The sequence below is a fragment of the Hordeum vulgare genome, chromosome 3H (genome assembly GCF_904849725.1).
Source record: "Hordeum vulgare subsp. vulgare chromosome 3H, MorexV3_pseudomolecules_assembly, whole genome shotgun sequence".
NCBI classification, from domain to species: domain Eukaryota; kingdom Viridiplantae; phylum Streptophyta; class Magnoliopsida; order Poales; family Poaceae; genus Hordeum; species Hordeum vulgare.
Genome location: NC_058520.1, coordinates 18,750,162 through 18,772,778, shown reverse-complemented (window position 1 = coordinate 18,772,778; position 22,617 = coordinate 18,750,162). Strand labels below are relative to the sequence as shown.

The 22,617-nt window shown below is 43.5% G+C and overlaps 3 protein-coding genes and 1 non-coding gene across 4 annotated transcripts; 3 read left to right on the top strand and 1 right to left on the bottom strand.

The window, feature by feature from the left end:
* Positions 1-3,749: 3,749 nt before the first annotated feature.
* Positions 3,750-5,129, top strand: LOC123439299 (E3 ubiquitin-protein ligase SINA-like 4). Its single transcript, XM_045116037.1, has 2 exons — positions 3,750-4,153; positions 4,229-5,129. Exons 1-2 carry the CDS (start codon positions 3,884-3,886, stop codon positions 4,910-4,912), a joined length of 954 nt encoding a protein of 317 aa, XP_044971972.1. The 5' UTR covers positions 3,750-3,883; the 3' UTR covers positions 4,913-5,129.
* Positions 5,130-16,020: 10,891 nt separating this feature from the next.
* TRNAD-GUC lies at positions 16,021-16,092 on the bottom strand. Its single transcript has one exon. It is a non-coding gene; the product is annotated as a tRNA-Asp (tRNA).
* A 2,999-nt stretch (positions 16,093-19,091) lies between these two features.
* LOC123442615 (14-3-3-like protein B) lies at positions 19,092-22,319 on the top strand. The gene is made up of 6 exons (XM_045118706.1): positions 19,092-19,218; positions 20,603-21,052; positions 21,140-21,218; positions 21,346-21,468; positions 21,833-21,949; positions 22,046-22,319. Exons 2-6 carry the CDS (start codon positions 20,643-20,645, stop codon positions 22,103-22,105), a joined length of 789 nt encoding a protein of 262 aa, XP_044974641.1. The 5' UTR covers positions 19,092-19,218; positions 20,603-20,642; the 3' UTR covers positions 22,106-22,319.
* LOC123442616 (F-box protein GID2-like) lies at positions 19,225-20,486 on the top strand. Its single transcript, XM_045118707.1, has one exon. The coding sequence runs from the start codon at positions 19,415-19,417 to the stop codon at positions 20,066-20,068; it is 654 nt and encodes a 217-aa protein (XP_044974642.1). The 5' UTR covers positions 19,225-19,414; the 3' UTR covers positions 20,069-20,486.
* Positions 22,320-22,617: the final 298 nt, after the last annotated feature.

Here is a 22,617-nt window from a genome sequence, read left to right as displayed (position 1 = left end):
CTAACATATCCAAAGGAATCTCCTAATAAATATTTTCAGTAGGTTCAATAGGTTGAGGAGAAACATTTTTAACTTCCGTTCGAGATGAATATGCCCCGAACAAGCCATTCAAAGGGTGATCGTCCATAATAACAAGCAACAGTAACTTTCAGCACGTACCGAAAATGTTTTTTTTATCAATTTTCACTTACCAAAGGCGCTTCACTTCCCGACAACGACGTCAGAAAAGAGTCTTGATGACCCACAAGTATAGGGGATGAATATTAGTACTTTCGATAAGTAAGAGTGTCGAACACAAGAAAATGACAAGTGGTTTTCAGCAAGATATTCTCTGCAAGTTCTGTAAGTAACAGTGATAAATTGTTTTGTAGCAAGATAATTCGTAACAAGTGACAAGTAACAATAGTAGCAAGTGTGCAACAAGGTAGTTCGATCCTTTTTATAGCAAAGGACAGGCCGAAAAATACTCTTATATAAAGCAAACGCTCCTGAGAACACATGGAAATTTCTATCTAGTCATGTTCATCATGTTGAGTTGATTTGCGTTTGTTACATTGATAATTTGATATGTGGGTGGACCGGTGCTAAAGTGATGTTCTTACTTGAACAAGCAACCCACTTATGATTACCCCCTCTCGCAAGCATCCGCAACTACGAAAGAAAAATTAAGATAACTTTAACCATAGCATGAAACATGTGGATCTAAATCAGCCTCTTACGAAGCAACACATAAACTGGGGTTCATGATAAAGTGTCGTGTAGTCGACGTTCACACGACACCACTAAGAGAAGCAAAAACATAAACATCATCAAAGTATCAAACGAATACCAACTTCACATCATTACTTATAACAAGACTTCTCCCATGTCCTAAGGAACAATATCAACTACTCACTCCTCATCGACATGTTCAAGACCAGAGGTGTAATAATGGTGATCAAGGATTTGAACATAATATCTTTCACCAAGTAATCCAACAAGCATCAACTACGAGATGTATTCAACATAACTAGTTACCCACAGGTACCAATCTGAAGTTTTGAGACAAAGATTGAATACAAGAGATGAGCTAGGGTTGGAGATGAGATGGTGTTGGTGAAGATGTTGATGAAGATTGGTCCTTCCACAAAGGAGAAAGCGTTGGTGATGATGATGGCTTCGATCTCCCCCTCCCGGAAAGGATTTCTCCCGGCAGAATCTCTCTGTCGAAGAGCAAAAGGGTCTCTGCATAGGTTTCTGCCTCGATACAGCAGCGATTCGTCCCGAAAGTATGTTTATGATTTTTTTAGGCCAAAACACACCATATAGGAGAAGAGGGGGTTGGGGAGGCCTGCTAGGCCACCACCAGGCAATAGAGCGCGACCAGGGGTGGTCGTGCCCTGTTAGCTCGTGCCCAGCAGGTGGCCCCGCCCGTGGTATTTTTGGCCCAATAGTTCATATATATTCCATAAACTCCATGAAATTTCAGGTCATTCGGAGTCCAGTGATTTTTCACCCTTTTCTTGTTTTTCAGGTCCAGAATTATAGTTTTCGACAATTTCCCTCTCTGTGTTGTACCTTTCAAATTCAGAGGGAAGAGGCATATATACTGGATAATAATAGCATATATATATATATATATATATATCAATAATAATTCATGATGCATAATGGACGTATCACCCACTCGCATTCAATTATTACCTTAAAATGTATCTTGCAAGTACTCGTGTGGAGATATGCAAGCCGGCGTATTCTGAGGAAATTTTGGAAGATCCCACCGTCTTTGATGAGCTAACCCAGCATGAATACAACAAATATGTCAGGAAAGTGACCCGAGTCCCTTGTGCTCGAGTGATGAACTTTTTGGTAAAGTGTTCCCCTTTGCGCTTTCTGTTGGCCATATTACACATATTTGCTTGCCTAGTATGTTTATGTCGTTCCCGTCCACAACGCAACCAGATAAAAAAAGCAGCTGATGAAATCCTGACTATTCTACACACAACCCCGATTGGAAAAAAGCAATGGGGAAGGTGCACTTCGAGCATTCATTAAGGTACATATCTCATTCGGTTGTTCGTGTTACATACGTTGCTAAGTTGGATATCTCATTCACTTGTTCAAGTTACACCGTTAGCGCCAAAGGTTAAGGCAGTTATCCAATCTTATCGGTAGTCATGACCCAGAATATTCAAAATCAGAGCTGTCTAGGTCCGCTACACCATCTAACCCCCATCTGACCATGTGGCTCTTCTGGAGGATGAGACTAGGCCGACAACTCATCCGTAGGATGAAGGTGTGGTAACCCAAGAGGTATGACAATGACACATATTCATCTCTTTGATGCATTGCTCACTTCATTATGCCACATGTTTTTACCATATCGTTTGCTTTTATGATAGGTTGATGATGACATGACACTACAAGACTATCATGTTCGGCCAACATACTTGTTGAAGCCTACGAAGGAATTCAAACGGTTCACGCGGTCACACCTGAAGACTACAATAATAGAGGCAAGAGGGCGGTCGGTGGAAGCTCGCGGATGGTGAGCTTGGATGATGATGTCAACGATGAGGAGGAGGAACCCAAGCCGGTTCCAAAGCCGATCGCTCCTTCCAGGAGGAAGAAGATAGCCAACAAGAGGGGAAGGAAGTGGTCGTCGTTGTTTTCTTATGAAATTGAACTAGTCGTAGTTTTCTCATGTTGATGAACTTGTAACAATCCTGAACTTCTTGTCTTTGTTGAATTTAAAGTGACGTTAACTCTTAGTAGTGTTCTACTTCTTGTTGAAGTGATATAGAAATTTTCATAATGTTGATCCTGATTGCTTTATGTAAGATGCATATTTTGTATAATTACTGAAAATGTTGAATGATAATCTATTGAATACCGACTTCTCTGTTTCGATAATACTGTGTAGTCTCTAAGACCACGACATTGCACACACATTTATAAAGTTTAGGATGAGGATGAACCAGCCTGAGCATTGGTAACAAAATGTGGAGCGCCCAACGACTAGACGCGGTACATTGTATGTGTGGTGCCTAGACATAAGGGGTTGCACGACTGAGTGTGGGGCCGAGGCTGGCCCAGGTATACCATACTTTGCCTTTATATATAGTGCCTAAGAGCCATGTGTTGTATAGTGTAACGTGATGTCTGACTGTCGGGTGTTACAGAAAAAACGTTAGCTGTGTGTATTATTTTGGTCGACGGTTCATCTTTCTGAAATAGTTATGTTCACGTGTTGGATTTGTCTATTTTGTCCCAGGGTTGCCATCGTGGCAACAGGTGCATCATTTTTCTTAGAAGCGGTCCTTTTTATCAATTCAACTCGGCATGCGATCTTTTTAATAAAATAAAAAGCTGTTGTGAGAATCCTACGTACTCCAAAGAGGGCTTAAGGGCTCCTATCATACAAAGGAATTTTATTGAATTTTCGGAGGATTTGGATCCTTAGGATTTTTTCCTACAATGGTCGTTTGATTCGTAGGATTGAAATCCTTTAGAATTTTTCCATAGAATTCATTTGTACTACATTTTGGAGAAAAAATTTCATCCACTCAAACCTCTTTGTAGATTCCTTTGTTTTTCATGTGCTATCAAACACACTTTCAAATTATGTAGTATAAAAAAAAACATGTCACTCTATTCCTATGTTTTTCTTATTCCTGCATTTTAAGAATCCTACCATTAAAGAGACCCTAAAAAGTCTGTGCACCCTGTCGCACCCCACGATGCTGGCTGCGCGGTGCACTGGTGCAGCCATGGCAACGGCAGGCATGGTTAGCCTCGCACGCTACCTTTTTACTACTCAATAACTCCCCAGCTGCTGCTTGTTTTACCGTGCACACTCCACCTCTCGCACCCACACCAAGAACAGGGCCTTGTTTCCTCCAGGATGCAGGTTGCAGCCGGCTGCAAGGGCTCGCCGGTGGCGACGGAGACGGAGATGGGCGACCCTCAGAGCGCCGAGGAGCCGAGGCTGGCGGCCGAGCCACTCCTCCATGCACCGATGAAGCAAGAGATTGCCGTGCACCAAGCGGCCGGAGACAGCGGCGCGGTCGTGGCGGCGGACCACGGCTCCAGGATGGAGATCGCCGTGAAGATGGACGTGACCCTGCTCCATTGCGCCCTCTGCTTCAGCCCCTTGAAGCCCCCCGTCTTCCAGGTTCGCCTCCCTCGTTCCTCTCAAGCGTTCGAGTCCGTGTCCATGACAGCAGCTGGCATTTGATTTCTCCGGCAGTGCAAGGGCGGGCACGTGGCCTGCGGCCGCTGCGTCGCGGAGCCCTGCGCGGAGTGCGGCGGCGCCTTCGACGCCCGCAACGCGGCGATGGACGCCGTCGTCTCCTCGACCACGGTCGACTGCGACCACGCCGGCTGCGGGCGCTACGTCACCTACCACGACCTCGCCGGCCACCGCGGCGAGTGCCCGCACGCGCCCTGCGCATGCACGGCCCCCGGCTGCGCCTTCGCCGGCCCGGCGCCGGCGCTCCTCGGCCACCTGACCACCCTCCACTCCATGCCCGTGCACAGGGTCCAGTACGGCAAGGTCCTCGTGCTCCAGGTGCCGGCGTCGCAGGAGCCGCGGGGCCTGCTGCTCGGGGACGAGGACGGCCGCGCGTTCCTCATCGTCGGCGGCGCGCTCGGCCCCGGCGCGGCCGTGTCGGCGGTGTGCGTCAGGGCGGAGGCGATGGTGTGGCCGCGGTACACGCTCAAGGTGTGGGCGAGCGGGCCGGCGCCGGCGCCCAACCGGAAGGGCAAGGCCGACACCGTCATGGCGGAGATCGAGGTGACGAGCAGCACGGCGCCCGGCGCCGTCGCCGTCGAGGAGCTGGCGTACCTGGCGGTGCCGCCCAAGTTGCTGGTTGGGGCAGGGGCGTCCCGCCGGATGTCTCTCAAGATTCGCATAGACAAGTTCACCTCCTGATGAGTTGCTTATTAGTCCGCTACTACATTTTCACTTAATGCAGGGTTTAGGTTAGTTTGGAAAGGTTCTCATGCATTGCAATTTGAAGATGATGGATTTTGGTTGCAGTTCAGTATAGTACAGTAGTAGTAGTTCAACATCACACCAGGTACTTTGCAAATTTTTAACGGTGAAAACTGTTTCGTGGCCGTTGGATTCGAAGCCTAGATGTTTGAAATTGTTGCATTTCTTAATACGGTTGTGCATCGTGTGAAGGTTCATAACTTTTGTGCTCCAAGAATTTTCATTTGCATTTGTGATCTGGGTCTTATTGTAGGTCAAGCGGAAATTGTAATTGGTGCGGCGGTCAGATAAACTGCTGGTCAGGTGAAAGTTGCGCATTTGCTAAGAATATTACAACATTCTTTAGAAAATATTAAATGAGCGAACCACTAGTTAACAAAACGAAATACAAAATACTTCTTTTTATTGTAAACTAACCTATGATTGGATGGTTAAAGAGACAATGATATCCTTAACTCATCAGGTTCAAGTCCTAATGCTTGCATTATTTTTTAATTTATTTTAAAATTTCCGATGATATGCTTTCGGTTGGAGGAGATGTTTCCATCGATGATGAGGGTTCAATTTTTCGGAGATGCTTGTAAAGATACGATGTGCGTGTTTAAGTTCATACGAATAGGCATATGGACGTGTATATAAATATTTCTGTCTATACTGTGTTTTTTTACACACCGACATATACGTAACCACTTGTGTAAATTATTTGCCGAACCACTCGGATGGCCCAGTCATTAAAAATGCACCGAACCCCTTTGTCGGTAACGAGATTGAACTAGGTATGAAGATACCAACGATCAAATCTCGAGCAAGTAACATATCGAAGGACAAAAAGAACAGCATACGGGATTAACTTAATCCTTGACATAGAGGTTCAACTGATAAAGATCTTCGTACAATATGTAGGAGTCAATATGGGCATCCAGGTCCCGTTGTTGGTTATTGATCGAAGAGTGTCTCGATCATGTCTACATAGTTCTCGAACCCGCAGGGTCTGCACACTTAAGGTTCGGTGACGTTTCGGTAATATTGAGTTATGTATGTTGGTGACTTAGAGTTGTTCGGAGTCCCAGATGTGATCTCGGACGTCACGAGGAGCTCCGGAATGGTCCAGAGGTAAAGATTGATACATAGGAAAGTGATTTTTGAACTCCGGAAAAGTTTCGGACATTTCCGGCATTGTACAAGGAATGACGAATGGGTTTCGATGATTCACTAAGTGGACCCACCCACCCCACAGGGTCTCATGGGTTGTGGGAGGACGTGGACCAGCCCCTAGTGGGCTGGCCGAAGCCCCCACTAAAGTCCAATGCGGCTAGGAGGTGGGAAGGAAATAAACCCAAGTGGGGAAGGATGGAATCCTACTAGGAGTAGGATTGGAGGTGAACTCTTCCACCTCCTCCCACTTCGGCCGAACCCTTTGAGGGTTTTGAGGCTGCCTACTCCCCTCCCTCCCTCCTATATATACTAGAGGATTTGAGGGCAACTCTAACCCTAATAAGCCACGTGTTGCCCTCTCTCTCTAGGCCGTTTTATTCTCTAGATTAGTTCAGTAGAGCTTGGCAAAGCCCTGCTTAATTAGGTCACCACCACCATCACGTCGTTGTGCTGGAGAACTCATCTACCTCTCTGCCCCTCTTGCTGGATCAAGAAGGCGGTGATCGTCATCGAGTTGTTCGTGTGCTGAACGCGGAGGTGCAGTTCGTTCGGCACTAGACCGGGATGAATCTTAATAGGATCGCGGAACGGATCGTGATGAGATCGTGGGACAAGCTACGATTTGGATCGCCAAGATGTTCCACTACATCAACCATGTTATATACGCTTCCGCTTAACGATCTACAAGGGTGTGTGGATTCAATCTCTCCTTTCATAGATGATCATCATCATGGATAGATCTTACGTGCGCATAGAAAAAAATATTTCCCATACGACGTTCTCAATAGGTGTTCGAGCAGTTCACGGGCATCAGCTCCATCATGTTCTACGCGTCGGTGTTGTTCCAGACCATGGGCTTCGAGAGCAATGTCTCTCTCCTTTACCCCGTCGTGACCGATGGCGTTAATGTCATCTCCACGCTCGTGTCCATCATCCTCGTTGATAAGATCAGCCACCGCAAGCTACTCCTCGAGGCCCTATGTCCAAATGCTCAAGCTACTCCTCGAGGCATGTGTCCAAATGCTCCTCGTCGATAATTTGGAGTCATCTTATACTCGATTTTACTTTGTACTACCTCCGACTCTAAAAGGCCTGTAAAGGAGTATATCCAAACTTGTACGGTCAAACGGCAGAAAGTTTCACTAAAGTCACCAAACTACTAGCATTCAGTTGTTATTTTTACCCGGTAGACCCGGCCACACGTACATTAATTCAGTTACATCTCACCGTCAGCAGGCACATGTGCATATCACGTCAATATTATCATCTAGAATCACAAAGACATGCAAGATCAAACAAACACTGCAGACGACGACCCAATCTTTGCATGCATGCATGCAACACTGCAGACGAGCCAATCTTTGCATGCATGCATGCATGCATGTGTTGGTCGATCAATCTGTATTCCGTAGTTAGGGTTCGTACCCCTGTTTGTCCATCGTCAGACGTAGGGCAGGGCGCAGCTGGTGGTGCGGCCAGCGCCGCAGCACATGGCGTCCGAGGAGTTCCCAGCGGCGGTGCAGCTGCCTGGTCCGGTGGCGCAGTTCTGGCAGCTCTTGCGGGTGATGTTGCGCATGGAGCTGGCGAGGGACAGCTTGGGGTTGAGGCGGACGGTGGAGTTGAAGCCCTGGCAGAGCGCGGCCGTGGCGTCGACGGCAAGGTCGGGGTCCCGCTGCTGCCGCTCCTTGACGGCCTCGGCGCACATCCCGCACACCCACTTGCCGATGATGAGCAGGACGATGTTGACGGCCCCCGCGCACAGGCCGGCGCCGATGATGAAGAAGACGGAGGCTGCCTGGTGCTGCCGATGGTGGACTGCTGGTTAATTCAGCATTAGTGCAGGGGTCTTTGCAAATAGACATGAGTTGACCCGTCCGATCGAGTTGGTAGGCAGTGATTGGGTGTGGACTAAATTTACACATCAAATGCAAGTTATAGGACTGGATAGAATTATTTTACGAATTTCTCTATCTAATCTTATCTTATCTTACCTACTAATAAAGCAAATAATGCTTCTTCCGTACGTCATCCAAATTGTCCATAAATTGACTAAAATTACCCACCAATGCCACCTATAAGTCATAAAAAACATTTAAACAGGAAAATCTCCTGACTGGGCCGGCTCATGTAGACACCTCATATATTACGCTCTGGGCGTTGGAAAAAATATGCAGCACACCAAAAATGTGCCATTTTGTTTATTTTGTTTTTCTACTTAGTTCCATTTTGTTTTTCTACTTTAAATAATTTTTCTTTTTAGTTCCATTTTGTTTTTCTACTTTAAATAATTTAGAACTTCAAACAACTTTTCTCAATTTTAAGAAACTGAGAATTTCGAAATAAAATATTCAAAAAAAACATATTTTTTTGAGAATTCAAAAACTCCTAAGGAGTTTTGAAATTTTTTTGCATATCAAAAATGTTTAAACTTTGAGGAATTGTCCATAAAATAAAAAAAAGTCAACAATTTTAAACAAAAGTCCGTGTAAAAATCTTAAAAACAGTTTGTGCCTCTGTTTTTAGTCTCATTTTTTATTTTCATTTTTCTGTTCCATTTTTAAGTTTAAATAATTTAAAACTTTAAAAAACTTTTGCAATTTATAAAACTGGGAATTTTAAAATAAAAGTTTGAAGAAAATATAAAATGTTTGTGAATTCAAAAAATGCTCAGGATTTTTGTAAATATTGACATATTCAGAAAAAAATTCATAATTTTGAGAACAATGTTGATGAAAACAATAAAAGTCCATGATTTTGCTTGTGTGTTATTTTCGCAATTGAAAAAAATGTTTGCTAATTCAAAAAATGTTCATGCGTTTCAAGAAATGTCCTAAAATTTTAAAGACATAATATGATCAGCACCATTGGAGATTATAATTGTTTTTCTCCCGTTGCAACGCACGGGTCCTTTTGCTAGTCTTTTTAAAAACAGAGTACAAGTCGCTCACATGTACTACAACTAGTAATAATAAAGCGTCGACGGCTTCTGTCGTCCGTTGTGGCTATTTTGTAGAAAAGCCACTGATGTTTGCTGAAAACAACCCGCAGTCCTGTTTTAAATCAGAAAACAAATCGTTATTTTTTTGCATTTTTCCAAAAAAAACCTGATGTTTCAGGTAATCAACCCGTAGTCCGGATTTAAGTCAGAAAACGAATCGTTTTTTGCTTTTTTCAGAAAACCCCCTGGTGTTTCGGGTAATTAACCCGCCTTCCGTATTTAAGTTAGTCGAAACGTTTTTTTTCTTTTAACAAAAAAATCTGACTTTTCAGTTAATCAATCCACATTTTATCTAAAACAAAATTATTCATATCTTTTAAACCGTAACTCCGATTTTAACATTTATATATGAAATTTGATTAAAAAATATATTTTATATTTACCTGTTGAATACTTCTTAAATGTTATTTTTGGTGCAAACTTAATCTGTAGTGCACGATTCTTTTTTTCCTCTCTTTCTAACGATGATACGAATTGCAATAAACATCCATTAAATTAAAACTAGATTGAGAGGAAGGAAAATCATCTTTAACCACACATGCACACCTTTGAAAAACCTCGTGGGGAGAACAACATATTTTCTCATCTTATTCCGAATGATTGTACATTCAAACGTGTTTTCGTTGTATGAGCACTAAGACCATCGTTGGCAACACAAATGTGGTGCCATGTGAAAATATATTACGTTCAGAGCGTGTGTTATTTTCTCTTCCGTTGCAACGCACAGATTTTTTGCTAGTAGAACTAAAAGATACACGAGTTGTAGAACTAAGAGCATGTACAATAAGGTACAGTCAGCAGGCTGTAAGGATTAAAATACAATATTTTTGCTGAGTTGGATGAGAGAGAAGAGGAGAGAGAAGGGAAGCGGTCGTGAAGAGCTAACTCAAACACGTGCTCCTAGATGCTTTGTGAGAATGAAAGGTGAGCCATATATAATAAAAATAGAACTCTTGTATAGCTAACTATTGTACAAGCTAGCTATAAGATGGACTATAAGACTGCTTATAGCCAACAGTTGCCTATAATATTAACCATGCTCTAAAGGATTACATCTTGTGAACAAATTGTAGGACTTGTGGTGCTATTGATTACTAACGAGTCAGCAACTCGTATGGTCTGCAATGACATCTTTAACTATCCAGCTCTGTGCTGGTTCCTTCCTAGCGAAGGAAAACGTACAGCGTCAAGTCGCCACTCCCCTACGAGGCTACGGGTATGGCAAAGCTGCAACGCTAGGCACTGGCATGGTTAGCGACGCACGCCACATCTTTCTTCTTTTACCACTGTCAGGTCAAATCATCGGATGAACTGTGTATATACACATGTGATCATTAAAGCAAACGGACATGTATTTTATCTGTCTTTTATACATTTGGATCACCCAGTTTCCTTTAACGTTTGGGTCGGCTATGGCTCACTTCGGCGTTTGGATCGGCCATGCATTCAACGCATGGACACACTTTTATATTTACGGCATGCATGCATTCATTTTCTATTGTATATAGATATTTTTATTTAAAACTAAAATATTATATTTTTATTTCATCAAAGACATTTTGATACATGCATTTACCAATTCATCGCTACGAGAACGAAGACCAAAGAAAACAAGAATCAAAATTAGACTGTTTAAAAGATGTTCAACTTCCAAAGCTTTTTCTACTAGTTGGACTAATATCTTTTCTATTCCTTATTGTTGATCTCTGGATTTTTGAGCTTGATAACTTCTTTCTCCGATTTTAAAAAACTAGACATTCCACTTTGATCTTTTCTTTAGTCTCATCTCCAACTTCAATTCCAGCTTGAAGTGCACGGACATCTAGCAAATTACGATCCGATCAAAAGATCGATGTATTCCTCTTACCAACACCTGCGTGCAGCACAGAGGCATTGTCGTGGCTGCATGGACCGACACCCGGCCAATCCATGACAAGGCACAGTTGCTGACAGACGGATTTGATAAATCCAGCTGACAGGATGCGCCAGATCCCATCATCGCAGATCTATCGCTTGGCCTCATGCATCGAATCGAGGGAGGCACCAAGCGGGTGGTTGTGGTGGGAGATGCCAACATCCAAATGGATGAAGATGTAGGAACTGGATTTTACATTATTGCTGGTAGTCGTGAGCTGTTAAAAATATGTTTTGACTTCTGCTTGTCACTTTCTGCTGGGTGTAGGTGGTGCTGGCACTATTTTTGTAATGCCTAATTTTTAATGCAAGTATTTGTGTCCATTTCCTTCAAGTATTACTTTAAGTTTTCACGTCAATTACAGTAGTAGTATTTTTTTTGCATCGATTACAGTAGTAGTATGTACTAAAACAAAGAGCTGTGTTGTAACTGTTATGCATCCATCCATACCTAGTAATGTAAATGATCCTAACTATTAGTTGTTTATATTATTATGTCGGATTCTCGTCGAAGTCACCAATGATGCAAATGGCAGTTTGGATTGTGCGTGCATGAGTTTTGTGCAAGAAGATTGTTTTGGAAGCACATCGACTTCTCTCGTTACAGATTTTTGAAAATCAGGATTCCGAAATGAGAATTTAGCTTTACTCTATATGGTTGCAGAAGCTACAGCTTGAGTCTCATGCAAAGCCAGTACCTGCTTTCTTTGAGTGGTGACTTGGATAATGCTCCGTATACTGTTGGTGTGACCACCAGGGGATCTCCGTCAGGTCTTACTGGGCTACTCAACTTGGGAAACACATCTTTCATGAAGAGTACTGTACAATTTCTTTCTTTCTTTTTTGAAAAGGAGGAACCGAGCCTCCGGCCTCTGCATCCTGTACAATGTCTTTTGCACACACCACAGTTATATTTTCGTGAAGTTCACCACTGAATTAATTGGCACAATCCTCTGGTATGGTGGTAAGTACGTACTCTTTGATGCTTCACTTAGCCCTTAAGAGCCCGTGTCTTGTTAGCCAAAGCGATTTTCTAGTTGGTCGGTTTTATGCGCTGCTTGTTTGGTTCTGAGGAGGTATCTGACATTCTTATCTGTTTATTTTCACCTTTGCTTTTGGTAATGTTACGTCAATGATGCTTGGTTGCATTCTGTTCGGTTACTTGTATATACCATACACCTGCTCAGAAACAAACAAGCAGCGCATAAACCAACCCCAAACCCTGAACCCAAAAGCTAAACCCAAACCCTAAAAAAAACTATACCCTTAACGGCCTAACCCCCCCCCCCCCCCCCACCACCACCACACACACACACACACATAAACCACAAAACTAACCCCTGAAAGGTTTGGGACAAGGATTTTGAATGACAAAAACACACATGCATTGTGTGTCAAAACCTAAAAAGGACAGTAGGAAAAGAGGGATAGGTACTTCACTCTAACAAGCACGATAGGCCATGATGAAAATTGAAACATGGTCTACTGTACCGGTGAGGTGCTCTATCGGCCAACGCAAGTTGGTGTGGAGATTTCGTAGAATATAGAAAAGAAAAGGGACTGATAACATGTGGAAAAGGTAGCACTGATTCCATTCGATATAACCATAGGCTAATGGAATGGCGCCTATTCTAACACATTGACAGTTAGGTCAACTCCAACAGACCCACAAAAATGCGTCCATGCGTTGAGGTTGCCTTAAGGTGTGGCATTCTATCATACCTATCAAGCTGTGTGGCAAATTTGGTTGAGGCATTCAGAAGGAAAGAGATGGGCATTCGTTATTGTGTCACTGACAAAAAAAACACAAAGACATGACACATTTAATCTAATCAGTACATTTCTACTACAACCTAGCACACCGCATGCTAATCCCATCCCGCCCCCCGGTAGGGGTTGGGTGTGCGCTAAGAGTAGAGCAGAAATTATATTTAATACTCCCTTCATTTCTAAATAAATGTCTCAAGCTTAGTATAATTTTATACTTGAGCTAATATAAAGTTGAGACACTTATTTTGGAACGACGGAAGTAGTATTTAAACAACCAACTCAAACAAGCTAAGAGAGACAAAAAAACTATAGACAAATTATATAATGCCTACATATACTACATCACAACATGGACTCAAGCAACACTGAGCAAGGTTTAGGGGCGTATTGTGAAAATGTCTAGTCATGCAAAGGAGTGGATTCAACTAACGGCCATCCTAACGCGAATCACAAATTTAGCTTGCCTAGTGTGTTTCATTTATACTAATTATGTTGAAGTTATTGTATTTTTTACGCGCTACCAAATCACATGGCACAGGGAGAGGAGGTAAAGGGCATACCATCACCAGCACTCAAACAGTCATGGCACGACACGACAAGGCGTGCGCACCACGAGGGAGCATCGAGGTAGAGTCTTCGATTATCAAGGCAACATATTATTTACACCACAAGAATATCTCGATGAACAAGGTTAAGATTTAAATGATGTGGTAGCATGCTAAATTATCGTAAGTTATGTGTTGTCCCTCGCTACATTAATCACCAACCTATGCAGTGGATTTCTTTATCTAGGTGAAAACACGAAGAGGAGATAAAGGACATACCAAAGCCGAAATCACCATGGCGTGCACAACCAAGACGAGAGCGCTGGTCAAAAATCTTCGACCATCGGAGCAACATATTACTTCAACCACATAAAAAACGCATCGAAACAAGGTTAAGCAACGTGCAAATAACAGAAATTTCTTTGTAACTTAATGAGAAAATACATTTCTAGAGTTCCTCCGTGAACTCATAATTGAAATTGCTAACTCATAAAAGTCGGATGAAAAAGTAAATTAGGAACGAATGGGCAAAAAGGGATGGGCATCCAGTATTATGCTTGTGATTTTTCAGGTTACATGAGACAAAACCCAGACCGAAAGGTAAAAACAGACAAGTTAAAGTGAGGTAGAACTAACATTAATTCTATTCTAACCCCGTACAGGTAAAACAAACAGGGAACACTAAACAAAAAAATAAAAATGATAATTAGATGCCAGGCAGTAGCTCGAACCATATAACCCAATAGATTTCATCTTGATTGAAATTTTGTACTCTCTCGCTTTTAGGGTACCAGCATATACTCTAATTAAAACACTCAAAATCTAAATTCTACCCGTCGCAGCAATCAAATATGTTAAGCCCATCTTGCTCTAATAAATCTTTGAATAAGTCAAATGGCAGCTCTCACCTAAAGCACATGGATTGTAAATATCGTACATATAAATGATGATTAGTAAATTAAAACATTTTAATATACACTCTTAGATTAAATGAAAAAATATTCACGTATTATTTTAAAAATACTAATATATTCTAAATAATGTCTACCAATTATAAAAATGATTGTATAATTTTAGAGAATACAAAAAAAAATTAAAACTATAATTTTTAATATTACTAGTTATAGAAACATTTCCATAATTATACACACATTTCTATAACTCATAAGTATGTAGTTTAAGCAAATGTTTGTATAACTAAATATTCGTAATTTAAAATTTAAAATGTTGATATGAATATTGAATCGTTGCTAATATTTAAATTATATAATTGTTTGTTTTAATATAAGTCACAATTGAAATTTATGGAGTTGGCGATGGCGACATGGACGGCGAAAACAAGAGGCGGCTCGGTGCCCAGAGAAATGTCAGGTGACCGCGTAAATATCCCTAGAAGTTTTTTCTTTCATTCAATCCAAAATTGAATCGGGTTCCATTGCCAAATAATAACAGAAAAAAAAGGAACAACAACGTGCCTTTTTGAGTCCCACGCAACTCTTAAGGGTAAAAAAAGGTTAAACTGTCACTTGCGCCGCTAACAAGTCCCTAACAGATGGAAACAAACCGAAACTAATCACAAGATGAGATCAACAAGAACCACCCAAAATAATGAAACCATGGAATACAACCCTCCAAGTCTTCACAAAAAGTTACTTTTTTTTCAAAATGGAGGCAAAAGTTTTGCATCATCCATTAAATAAGGAGAGGAAGGAGTTTAGAGTTTTTACAACACACCCACAAAATCGGCATGACAACTACTCGCCCACAAAAATATTCCCTAATTTCTTTGCGCCCTCGGTAACCCAAAACTTGGCCTCATTGACGATGTCGGTAAGTAGGACAGTCGGTGGCACACTCTTATGTCGGAACACCCGTGCATTTCTTTCACTCCAAATGTTCCATGATACAAGCATGGTAAGAGAGGCCAATGCTTGCCGGTTTTGGGTTGCGGTTGTCCGTTCTTTTGTCCGACCATTCGCAAACGGAGTCGTCCATGTGCCACTCGGATGTGTCCATGTGCGCGAGACCGAGTCTGTCAATGACGCCATTAACAGCCGCGTCGTCATTGTTTTAAGAGATGAAAAGCTATATTTTCTAAAGATTATTGGTTTAGTGATATGCCAGATAGGTTTTAATCAGCAAATTTTCGCCTCGAATATAAGTTTTGAAGGATCTCCTAGAGACGCCCTCACAGCCCAGAGTCGGTTCTCTTAAATAGGCATACGTGGGTTCATCTTGTCGACCGTAGCGAAAAGGAGCTTCACTTCTGGAGCTGTAGCGACATCATCTACTAACGGAGGCATGAAAGTTAGACTGAAAGAACACTTACTCACACTGCAGACATATCCAAACAAGCTACCTTTGATGGTTGTGTCGGCAAAAGTAAATTTTTGACACAACATTAGAAACACGCCATCTTTTCCTTTCGGAGCCCAAAATTAGTCACAAGCAATCACCACACTGATATTTGATAGAGCAAAATTGGATCTGCTCTTGGGATAGATGGATGGTGCCAAAATGGGGCAACCAAGCTTGCATACTTGAGCAAAGTTGGATTGGCTATCGGAGAATGCAGACTGGCGTGCGTGCGCGTAGACGTGTAGTACAGTGTACAGAGGAGGATGAGGTTCAGTAACCTGTTTCTTTGCTGAAGCAAAAAAAAGCGCCGTTGCCGGGGGTCGAACCCGGGTCACCCGCGTGACAGGCGGGAATACTTACCACTATACTACAACGACTTGATTGATTAAAATCTAGACATCACCTGTCTTAAAACATAATTAAAAAATTTAGAATAAATTATTTTCCATTTCACTCATATAAGTTTTAATCCGTTTGCGATGTCTTGTTTGTCTCCGCTTTCTTCATAATCAATAGCTATCAAAAATACAGTGTTGTTTGACTAGTTACTAGTTAGCTACTATATAAATTTATTAGTGAACAACTGCCAACTATAACAAATACGCTATCACAAATTTTCCATATTTCGTTTTGAGATCTGAATCCCATTTACCATCGATGGGACACCATTTCTTTTCATCTTGGCATGCCTACGACTTAGTTATTCTTGTTGTTCATTTGAGGTGTACAAGGTCACATATCATTATGTCAATGTGTCGCGTATGAGGTCACAAAGGAAAGGCTTACATATAATGATTGACGTGTCACGTGTGTGAAGTGTCGGCAGGGCACCTTCACTAAAATGACAAAAATAACAACACAAAGAGGACCACACCAATAAACAACTACTTCCTCCGTTCCACAATGTATTTTGTATAGATTTTTTAGGAAGTCAAATTTTACGAACTTTGACTAAGTTTGTAGAAAAAAAATATACATCTTGACTACTAAATACAGATTATTAGATACATCATAAGACATGTTTTTCGTATTATATATATTTCGTATCATATATATAAATACAATTTTTTCTAAACTTGGTGAAAGTTTGTAAAGTTTGATTTTTGGGAAAAGCTATATGCACTACATTATGGAATATGGAGTGAACCTAGTTAGGAAAGCTCCAACATGACTTTGTCGTAAACAATCGTTGATTGCAACAAAAGCAGGGACCTATTCATAGCGAAACTAAAATCACCATGTCTACGCTTTCAACGGATCTCACCGCGGCCACCTCCACTAAAATAACAAAAACAATAACACAAAAGTCCCATGAATAAATAAGCAACGACAAATCGTACAATAAGGAAACAACACGTCACACTCGTAGTTTCAAAAAACAAACTGACAATTGAACCGGTGAGGTTGTCGGTTTAGATTTTTACTGGTAGGACCATTGGTTCATTTGCGACGAAATACCGAAATACATAAGGTAATTTTTTAAAATTTGACCTCACATAAAATGTATACACGTAATATTATATCTAAACCATTAATAAATTTCAAATTGTTATTAGCATAGTTGGTTATTGGACCTTTAGCATGCCTTGATGAAGGCTAGTTGTTTGATTCCTTTTTGATGCACCCTAGTTTGAATATTTTGTGGGTTCTAACTAAAGACCGGTAGACCTTAAAGGCAAGACAGTGGTTCACCATTTTTCAGGTCGCCTCGCTAGTCCGATCGAGTTTTTAAAACCATGGGCACCCTTTACTCAGTCGTATAATTTGCTACAAGTGGGCCTAGTTAAGGTTAAACTTAGTTGCTCACAAAAATAACATTGAATATAAATCGTTGCGAAATTAGTCTATTTTTTTTGGCTTCTATCGCCTAAGCTTATTATTTCATTTGTCTGTTCAAAAGTCTATAATGTCCCGGGACTAAAATTGTATCATGGCTAACTGACTCCGACCTAGCGAATTTCATTGAGTTAATGGCACGTAACCACCACGACTGTCATCATTTGTAGGAAAGATGGTTTTCCATTTTTCTAATTTGCAATATGCACCATGTGTAAAGTTTTTTTTTTTGGCAAATCACATTGATCGCCACCTTAGCACTTCCTGATGCCAAAACTGACAAATGGGCCCATATGTAAGCACAATGTGGCACGACATAACAGCTCATAGTCATGCTATGTTAGTACCTTATTGAGCATGTTATATATGCTATTAATGTTAAACTGAAAAATTTCTCATTTTGGTGCCAAATGGATCAAAATGTTGCCACAACAACAAAAAATAGCCATTTCGCTAGAATAGCGGTGCAGCGACAGTATTTTTTTATGCCTAAAAATTATGTAGCGATGTGTTCCTACCTGCACTAATGCTTTCTGTTACCGGTGGCGTGCTACCACTTGGTACGCACACCATCAAGATCCATGTTATTGATATTAATGGTGTGCTGCCCCGCAACACCAAAGTAGTTTGAAATTCCCATCAGATATAGTTTTCGAGGAATCTGCTAAAGATGCTATTTAGCTCCCTAGAATTAGAAATCTCTCGGTTTTGAGATGTGTATCCCGTGCGTCATCAACCAGACAACTCTTTCTGTCATCTTGGTCTATAACTTGGTTATTTGTGTCGTTTGTCTCGGGTGTTCAATTGGGGCACATGCCGCTATGTAATTGCGCCACATATCGAGAGAGAGAGAGAGATGTAGAGAGAGGAAAGAAGGCCGGAGTTGTGGGCGTGTGGCGGTTGTGAAGTGTTGCCCCTCGTAATAGAGCAACATCATTTGTGTTAAAAAAATCTTGTGCCAAACCAATACCGCCTATCGTGATGGACGTGATCTAATACTGAAAACATATGCCGTTCAGTATTGTATTATTTTCTTCGGGTCTCATGCACGTTCACTAAAACAGTAAAATCACGAAAAGAGCAGCACCCAAAGACACACGAAAAGAAAAAGAAAAAACTAACAAGTAGACCATAGGAGGGAAACGGCTGGGCAGATAAGAAAACTGTATGTCCGGTTTGCAAGCGAAGCTGAAAGCAGGGACCAACACGTAAGAAATTAAGGTCTGGCTCAGGGGCCGCAGTGCACGCAAGAACGCCACAAAACGGACCTAGTTGTAAGCTCCGGGACAAACGAGGGGCGCGAACATAAGTCCAGCAAGGGACCTGCGCGGGAAATGTTAAAAATAATTGGAGGAGGTGGAGTCTGGTTGCAGCGAGCAGGCTTATAAATCGGTCCGCTCACCCCGTCGTCGTCCAGCCCGCCCACGCGGTCCAGCTCGGTAGACAGCCCAGCCCAGCCCAGCCCAGCCCAGTCCAGCTGGCCCGAGGAGGGAGACCATTATCATCAGCCAGCCAGCCAGCCGCCAGTTTCCTCCACACCATTCCTCTCCTCCAACTCCTCCTGACCTCCCACCCACCAACCTCCCCTTCCCTCCCCAGCTGCGCCGCGCCACCGCCCGCCGACGCCGCAGCTCCTCCGCCGTCGACAGCCGCCCGTCTTGCTCGAGGTACGGACGAGCTTCCCTTCCCCCAGCGATTCTCCTATCCAAATCCCTCCCGCTAGGGGACCTCCTACGAACGGCCGCACCATTCTAGATCTAGATCCGCCCCGTCGTGTCCGCAGGCGCTCGACCCCTCCCCGTCCCCCGCCCGCTCGAGCGGATCCGGCGAGGATCGAGTAGATCGACCCCTCTCCGCTCCGCCATGAAGTGCCCCTCCGGCTCCCCGGGCGGGCGCGACCCCTGGGCTCCTCCCCCCGGTTCCGGCTCCGGTTCCGGCGGAGGCGGCGGATCCAGCGAGCCAGCCAAGAAGCAGCAGCGGACGGCGAGCTCGAGCCGGGCCGACGAGGCGACCACCTCCTCCTCCCCGCAGCCTCCGCCACAGCCGCCGGGTCCTGCGCCGGACGGGGGAGACGTGCCGTACCTGGGGGAGGACCTGATGTTCGAGGTGCTGCGGCGGGCGGAGGCGCGGACGCTGGCCTCGGCGGCGTGCGTGAGCCGGGGCTGGCGGGCCCTCGCGCAGGACGAGCGGCTCTGGGAGGCGGCCTGCGTGCGCGAGTGGACCGACCTCGGCTTCTCCGAGCAGCAGCTCCGCGCCGTCGTGCTCTCGCTCGGCGGATTCCGCCGCCTGCACGCCGTCTCCATCCGCCCCATCCAGAGGCGCCGTGCTGGTGCGCCGCCCGCGCAGGGAAGGGGGAGGCGGCAGCAGCCTCCTGCCAGGCTGGGCCGGGACCAGGTCCAGCTGTCGCTGTCGCTCTTCTCGATCGGCTTCTTTCAGAACATGCCTAGCCGCCCCCCTCCTAAGAAGAAAGACGAGGGTGATGGCAGCGATAAGGGTGGAGGCGGGCAGTGCGGTTGATCCAGCTGGTTTGCCTAACAGCTAGTCTGGACAAGAGAGAGCACAGGAAGTTTGGCTGATTGATAAGAGACATGACAGAGATGTAGTGGAACTGCAAGGTGGTTGGGTTATGCTGTTCTAATATGGACAAGTGTATGGGTACTGATATGTCATAAAGTCACCTCGGAATGTGGATAGGTGTATGGGTACTGATGGGTTGGTGGTAGTTTAGTAGAAGCGTCACCGGACAGACAAACGGGGTGCCATACCCATGGCACATGGAATCGCTTCGGGGAGAAATGGCCCCAAATCTGTGTGTTCTAGATTCTGGTTGCTTGATTTTGATCTGTCAGTATATATAGTATGTTGGCTAAGTTGGTTTGAATCATTGTGTAAAATTCTCGCTTTAAAGATTTTGAGCAATGTTAAATCGTGTGATTGAAGTGGCGAGCTAATTTACCTGAGTAGCAATGGCTAGATTTAAGCTTCATGTGCTAGTTGTAATGACATGGTATCTGTCATTTAGCTAACTGAAATTTCTCCCAAATACTCCAGATTGACCTTCGGTGACCATTAGAAACCAGAGACACTGAAGATGGCGCAGCCTGCTGAGCTTTCCCGTGAGGAGAATGTGTACATGGCTAAGCTTGCAGAGCAGGCTGAGAGGTACGAGGAGATGGTTGAGTTCATGGAGAAGGTGGCCAAGACAGTTGACTCCGAGGAGCTCACCGTCGAAGAGCGCAACCTTCTATCAGTTGCTTACAAGAATGTTATTGGTGCCCGCCGTGCCTCGTGGCGCATCATTTCCTCCATCGAGCAGAAGGAAGAGAGCCGTGGCAACGAGGACCGTGTCACACTCATCAAGGATTACCGTGGAAAGATTGAAGTTGAGCTCACTAAGATTTGTGATGGTATCCTCAAGCTTCTTGATTCCCACCTTGTCCCCTCATCTACCGCTCCAGAGTCCAAGGTCTTCTACCTGAAGATGAAGGGTGATTACTACAGGTATTACACTAGCGAGCAGCTTAGAATCACTGCATGCTTTCTTCATTGCATATTAAACTGATTCCCTGGTTGAATGTATTTTTATAGGTACCTTGCAGAGTTCAAGAGTGGAACTGAGAGGAAGGATGCTGCTGAGAACACCATGGTGGCATACAAAGCTGCTCAGGTAGTTTGCTTGACCTGGATTTCATGGTCCTAACATTGAACTTTATTGGGTTTCATGCATGATTTATCGTGTTTAATTCTTTGGTGATGAATTTCTTGCTCAGTTGAGTTTATGTTGAATCTTTCAGGAGATTGCACTGGCAGAGCTGCCCCCGACTCATCCTATTAGGCTTGGGCTGGCACTCAACTTCTCGGTGTTCTACTATGAGATCCTCAACTCTCCTGACCGTGCTTGCGACCTCGCCAAGCAGGTTTGTTTTCTAAAATAACCTGCTGAGCTTGTCCTTTATGATTTATCAGTAATCTGAACTGAATATGTGGATCTGAGATGATTCAAAGTCAATACAGTTTTATCTGATATTTGGGCTTGATAATTGTGACAAACAATTGAGTAACAAGTGTTAGCTAACAAGGTACCAGTGTTAGGCGCTATACAGCTGGATAGGCAAATAACGGGTGTTGTTGAACCTGAAAGACTGATAAAGAAATAATGACTGTTCCACATAGGATGATCAACGAAAATTATGGATGTAGTATGCTTTTCAAAGCCTAAATGTTTGTGTTCCAAGATAGTAGAGCCAATATTGTAGGCTAACTCTCCGTTGCTCATGTCAGGCTTTTGACGAGGCCATCTCGGAATTGGACTCACTGAGCGAGGAGTCCTACAAGGACAGCACTTTGATCATGCAGCTTCTCCGTGATAACCTGACGCTGTGGACTTCCGACATCTCGGTACTTCATTTCGTCCCGAGCATACCTTATCATCTGCATCCTATCTTCTCACTGAACCAGTTCTAAATATGTAAATTTCGCTTTGCTTGGCTGCAGGAGGACGCTGCTGAAGAAATGAAGGATGCTCCCAAGGGTGAATCTGGAGATGGACAGTAAACATTGTCTATGTGTCCAGAAACTTGTCTTTCTTGCTTGTTCAGTGTAGATTGTAATGTCGTCAGTGTGGTTGTTGGTAATTGGAGGCTCCAATTTGTGTTGTGATAGGGAAGCTTGTAGCTGCCTGCCTTGCTTGGTTATCGGGCTGCACTGGTTATTGCCTCTTGTTGAACCTTCCTGTTACTTTGGTGGTTCTAGAAATTTCTGCTGCTCTTGTCTGTGTGGCCCCTTGTCTATTCATCTGCTTTTCTTCTTTAGGAAGGGCGTCTTCTGAACCCTTTCCACTTTGCTGAATCTTTGTTCGCGTGTTATGTGAGGAGTTTCGATGCATTTTTCACTGTGCACGGTGTTCTTAAAGCACATATCTTTTCTGCAACTGGATTCAAGGAATGACATGCCAGTTTTGTGATTTGCGATTTGTTGGCGGGAGTTGGTTATTATATGACTGGACTGAAGGAAAGCTTTTGAAATGGAGACGTAAGCAACAAATTTGCAACTAGTTTATGTTATAT

What these genes read in the sequence shown, in the direction of transcription:
- LOC123439299 (XM_045116037.1), top strand. Translation starts at nt 3,884, where the DNA reads ATGCAGGTTGCAGCCGGCTGCAAGGGCTCGCCGGTGGCGACGGAGACG. An exon ending in TGAAGCCCCCCGTCTTCCAG is followed by an intron (nt 4,154 to 4,228) that starts GTTCGCCTCCCT and finishes TTTCTCCGGCAG; the next exon opens with TGCAAGGGCGGGCACGTGGC.
- LOC123442616 (XM_045118707.1), top strand. Translation starts at nt 19,415, where the DNA reads ATGAAGTGCCCCTCCGGCTCCCCGGGCGGGCGCGACCCCTGGGCTCCT.
- LOC123442615 (XM_045118706.1), top strand. Translation starts at nt 20,643, where the DNA reads ATGGCGCAGCCTGCTGAGCTTTCCCGTGAGGAGAATGTGTACATGGCT. An exon ending in ATGAAGGGTGATTACTACAG is followed by an intron (nt 21,053 to 21,139) that starts GTATTACACTAG and finishes GTATTTTTATAG; the next exon opens with GTACCTTGCAGAGTTCAAGA. An exon ending in TGTGGACTTCCGACATCTCG is followed by an intron (nt 21,950 to 22,045) that starts GTACTTCATTTC and finishes GCTTGGCTGCAG; the next exon opens with GAGGACGCTGCTGAAGAAAT.